General features: G+C 46.5%; 1 protein-coding gene across 7 annotated transcripts in view; it reads right to left on the reverse strand.

The window, feature by feature from the left end:
• Positions 1 to 2150, reverse strand: part of LOC125031394 (gelsolin, cytoplasmic-like) — a 59904-nt gene extending 57754 nt beyond the window's left edge. For all 7 annotated transcript variants that reach the window (XM_047622108.1, XM_047622105.1, XM_047622107.1 and 4 more), the window contains exon 1: positions 1947 to 2150. In XM_047622108.1, coding sequence (XP_047478064.1) covers positions 1947 to 2135 — 189 coding nt within the window. In that variant the 5' untranslated portion in view covers positions 2136 to 2150. The remainder of the gene's footprint in view (positions 1 to 1946) is intronic.
• Positions 2151 to 5000: the final 2850 nt, after the last annotated feature.

A 5000-nucleotide genomic window follows, 5' to 3' on the forward strand; every position in this document is an offset into this window, starting at 1 on the left:
TCAGTCAATCAAGACGTCAGTCAGTCCCCTTCCTTTCTTTCAGTCTCATGAACAAGTTCCTTCATACATGTACACACACCAGCATACATACGCATACATACACACAAGAAGGAGACGAGAAAGGGATAGAGGAATAGAGGGGGAGATGGAGAGATGAGAGAGAGGGAGATAGAGAGAGGAGGAGAAGGAAAAGGAAAAGGAGGAGAGGGGAGGGAGAGGAGAGGGAGAGGGAGAGGGAGAGGGAGAGGGAGGGGGAGGGGGAGAGAGAGGGAGGGGGAGGGAGTGGGAGGGGGAGAGAGGGGGAGGGGGAGAGAGGGGGAGGGGGAGAAAGGGGGAGGGGGAGGGAGAGGGAGTGGGGGAGAAAGGGGGAGGGGGAGGGAGAGGGAGTGGGGGAGAAAGGGGGAGGGGGAGGGAGAGGGAGTGGGGGAGGGAGAGAAGGATAGGGAGAGGGAGAGGGAGAGGGAGAGGGAGAGGGAGAGGGAGAGGGAGAGAGAGAGAGAGAGAGAGAGAGAGAGAGAGAGAGAGAGAGAGACAGAGATAGAGACAGAGACAGAGACAGAGACAGAGACAGAGACAGAGACAGAGACAGAGACACAGACACAGACACAGACAGAGACAGAGACAGAGAGACAGAGAGACAGAGAGACAGAGAGACAGAGAGACTGAGAGACTGAGAGACTGAGAGACAGAGAGACAGAGAGAATGGCCATCTGCGTGCATCAAGAAGGGCCGGGCGGAACCCAGAGATCCTGCAGCCGGGGAAAAAGGGCAAAAAAGGAGATGGCTTGTGAGGGCATGTGTCTGAACGGCCGTCTTGTTGTCGGGGGGAGCTGCGGCTGCCGGTCATCAAATCAAGCTTTTCAAACCAAGCTTTCTTAATCTCTCCTGTGCTTGCGGTCCGACGGCCACGCTTGGCCTGGCGTGGTGGTGGAGCCAGCACCACAGTCATGAGAACCGCATGACAAGAACGTCCGGTAACAAGCCCCCTTCCTCGATCCCCCCTTACCCTACCCCCCACACAACCACCCCGGCGTCCGCAATGTTATTATCCTCCCAAACGTCTTTCTCCCTCGGCTGTCAACTGGTTGCGCCAAGCTGTCAGACCTCGATATGATTTCTTATGATTCTGACACTAGTAAGGAAAACATAAACTTCACAAAAAGGGTGATTCAATGATTCACTGTGTGCTCTACGGTTAAGACAACAAAAATAGACGATCTTTCACTGCAACAGCTAAGGGGGGGAAACAGTGTTGCCATCTGTAGTTGCCAAGGAAATTGGTTTGATTTCCGCGCAGCTATCTCCCGCCCCCTCCCGTTCCCCGGCGTTCGTCACTTAACTATATTAACACAAACTGACATAGTATGCTGAGCTGCAATATATCCTGAGGTCCAACGGCGCCTGCACATGAAATGTTAATCGATTTAGCATCCACACAAGATTACCACAAATGTCCCAACTGTCACGCGATGAAAGTGATAGTGATAATGATACCTCTGTAACACCGCCTCAGTTCGACTACCGGTATCATAGCGAAAGTATTTCTAAAGATTTTGAAACTTTATAACTATCTCTATCGAAACAAGAGCTTCGCAGACGAAACGAAGAACAAGCCATTGCGTTGTTTAAATAATACTGAAAACAAAACATTTTCCATATTACTTCGTTCATTACCTAAGGCCAAGGTCATGTCCGACCCTTCTGCCGCAACTAACAACACGTTCAGCTTGCTTCTCAAATAATCAGTGAATGACGAACTGAAGTGACCAGAATACACAACAGAATCAACAACGACAACAAAAACGAAAAATAACAGCGCACATGTTTTCATTCGCACAGAGGAGACCGCCTCAGTCGGCGAGGCAGCGGGAGGGGGCGCCGAGGGGGACGCCTTCCCGAAAAGTGGGCGTGGCTTCCAACCGAGATTTTTGGACTAGGAAACATACCTCAATCCTCCAGATCTGCGTGCCTTCTTCAGAACCAGCTCCTTCGAATGCGGGATCCATGACAGCGAGATGACAGCGACGTTGAGGGTGTGAAAGGAGCGAGAAACACGAGCTCGGCGCGACGGTCCCACACACAGCACGGCACTCACCTCCGCGCAGACGCTCGCCCGACGCCCAGCCTCGCTCCATGCCACACGTCGCCAACCGTTTCGCTCCGTTTTCATTCCTTTTACGCTCTGTTGGTGCATGACTTATTATACATTAGCTACCAGGATCTCTGTATATTATTCTTGTACTATGTATGAGCTTTAACAATTGCCTTCACGAATATCGAGCATAAATGGATATGACTCACCGTGTTGCGATGCCAACGAGTGACTTAACCTACCAGAACGCTCCCGACCTCGAAGGATTTCACAGGAATCGTTTCTTTCCTTGACGGAAGCTTCTCATTGTTCTCATTATAAATATCATTTTTTGTATCCATTACGTACAATCCTCGCGTCTTTCCTTGTGGTGGATACATGCTGTAGTTTCTAAAATGCTGTTTCAGAGAGTGAACGAAACTTGTATATTCCAGGAAGAGCGAAGACTCGATTTATTATGCCAGCTGAATTTCCATTAGTTTCGCTGAACTGTTCCTTATTCAAATGTGCTAATTCACTATCTCCAACAGGCTCGAAATATTTAGATACATACGTGAACGATTTTATGTAGTCGCCAAAAAAAAAAGAAAATACGATAGTGACAACCGATTTTAATTTCTCTCTTTTGTAGTTTCACTTTGCCTCCGCGCTACAGTTTAGCCGAAGGTCAACTGGAATGTTGAAACCTTTATTTCTGTCAGTTCAGTGATCCGTTTCCCTCTTGCTCTATTTTTTCCTCTTTTTGTTTTTTTCTTTTATTCATTTATCAGCATTCTCGCTGCACTGGGAGCGCGTTGCGTCCCGGCGCGGAGCAGCAGCGGAAGAATCGTAATGCAATTAATTATTTTCCTTCTCTTACTCTTTTCCTTTTCCTCAATCTTACTCTCCTCCAAATTCTCCCATTTTATCTGCCTCTCCTATTGCTCCCCTTCCTCCTCTTCCTCCTCCTCTTCTTCCTCTTCTTCTTCTTCCTCTTCCTCTTCCTCTTCCTCTTCTTCTTCTTCCTCTTCCTCTTCCTCTTCTTCTTCTTCTTCTTCTTCTTCTTCTTCTTCTTCTTCTTCTTCTTCTTCTTCTTCTTCTTCATCCTCTTCATCTTCTTCTTCTTTTTCCTCCTCCTCCACCTCCTCTTTCCCCTCCTTCGTCATCCCCTCCTCCTCTTATTATTATTATTATTATTATCATTATTATTATTATCATTTCTCCTCCTCCTCCTCCTCCTCCTCCTTCTCCTCCTCCTCCTCCTCCTCCTCCTCCTCCTCCTCCTCCTCCTCCTCCTCCTCTTCCTCCTCATCCTCTATCTCATCCTCCTCATCCTCATCATCATCCTTCTATTTTTTTTTTTTTTTCTGCAATGCTATGGACTTTCTGAACCTACATGTACACCATAAGTACTAACTTCTTCTAATATCATCTCCATTGCACACGTTAGTAATGAATATATTTTTTTTAGGAGCTGTCTTTTGTGAGACATTGGAGGCGACATATTTGTTTATTAAGGTATATCAGTACCCTAGTTTCACTGTTGCTTATCAAAGTTATCGAAATGTTTTGACAAAAGAAAAAAGTATATTTATGGCATGGTAAGTTTTAAGGAACATTTGTTAATCCTGCCTTCAGAACACTGTGTCGCGTGACTGATAGTGTCACAGATACCAGAAATCAAGCTGATAGCAGCTTTCCTTTGTAGATATAATTTTGGTGTCATTTTTTTGTTATTATTCCCTGAAAAATTATAAAAAAAAAATTGTCTATTATCTCTCTCTCTTTCTTTCTCTGACTCCCTTGTCTATTATCTCTCTCTCTTTCTTTCTCTGACTCCCTGTCATCTCCCCCCCCCCTCTCTCTCTCTTCACCTTTCTCTTCCTTCTCTCAACTATTTCCTGTTCTTTCATCATCTCTCTCGTCTCCTCCCTTCATTTCGACAGCCTCCCCTTGGCATATGCTCGCCACTCCTTCCTCTCATTTCATTCAACAGACTAAATGCCACCCAGCGATTAGGATCGGTGAGTTGACTTTTTATCCATTGGCTGATACAGTGAGTTGACTCGATGACCTGACTCTGACGGTGACCTGAGCCAGCCCAAGATGACGATCAGTTGAAAAGGCGTCCTGACTCACTCATACTAGCTGTCCTGTTCGACCTGACTCTGTCCCACACAAGGACTAGTCAAATGGAGTCACCTGACACGGTGACCTGACTAGCTCCCATACTAGAACTAGCTCCTTTTCGACCTGACACACTGGCACTTGAGGTTACATGACCCGGCGACTTGACACACTCCCGAACAAGGACTGGCTGTCCTTTTCGAGCTGACCCATTACCACATAGGGTCACGTGACATGACGACCTGACCCATTACAGCCGCCGGGATGCGCCGCCCTTCCCACGGACGGCATCACCACATTCCCCAGCGCTTATCGTGGCACATTTGCGTCCGTTCCTTCAAGGCTGTCGCGTCCTTTGCCAAGAAAAATGCGAGGGAAGCAGAATAGAACTTGAGTGACGCAACGCGACTCACCCGAGATGCAATGCGGAAGTGTTTACAGTAAATATGTCTTTTATTTATACGTCCGCAGTATGTTATACTCTGAAAATATTCCCAGAAACTGGGAGTCTCAAACATAAATTGTTTTCCGTTAATTGATAAAAACTAGCTTAGCACCATTTTCACACAAAAAGCTGTACTCTTTTTTTTTTTTTTTTTATCTTATCTTCACCACGTGTGTAGATTATTGCCGTGTCAGCTTTGAAATGATATATGGAAGGACTTTTCTGTTAATTCTTTGCCGGATCACTAGCACCATCGCCACGTAACCATGGGTAACGCAAGGTATGCCGCACTGATAAAGAATATCAACATGAAAAGCATCCCGAAATATTATAACCCTTCGTGATTTTATACTTGAC

The sequence above is a fragment of the Penaeus chinensis genome, chromosome 13, assembly GCF_019202785.1.
Source record: "Penaeus chinensis breed Huanghai No. 1 chromosome 13, ASM1920278v2, whole genome shotgun sequence".
NCBI lineage: Eukaryota > Metazoa > Arthropoda > Malacostraca > Decapoda > Penaeidae > Penaeus > Penaeus chinensis.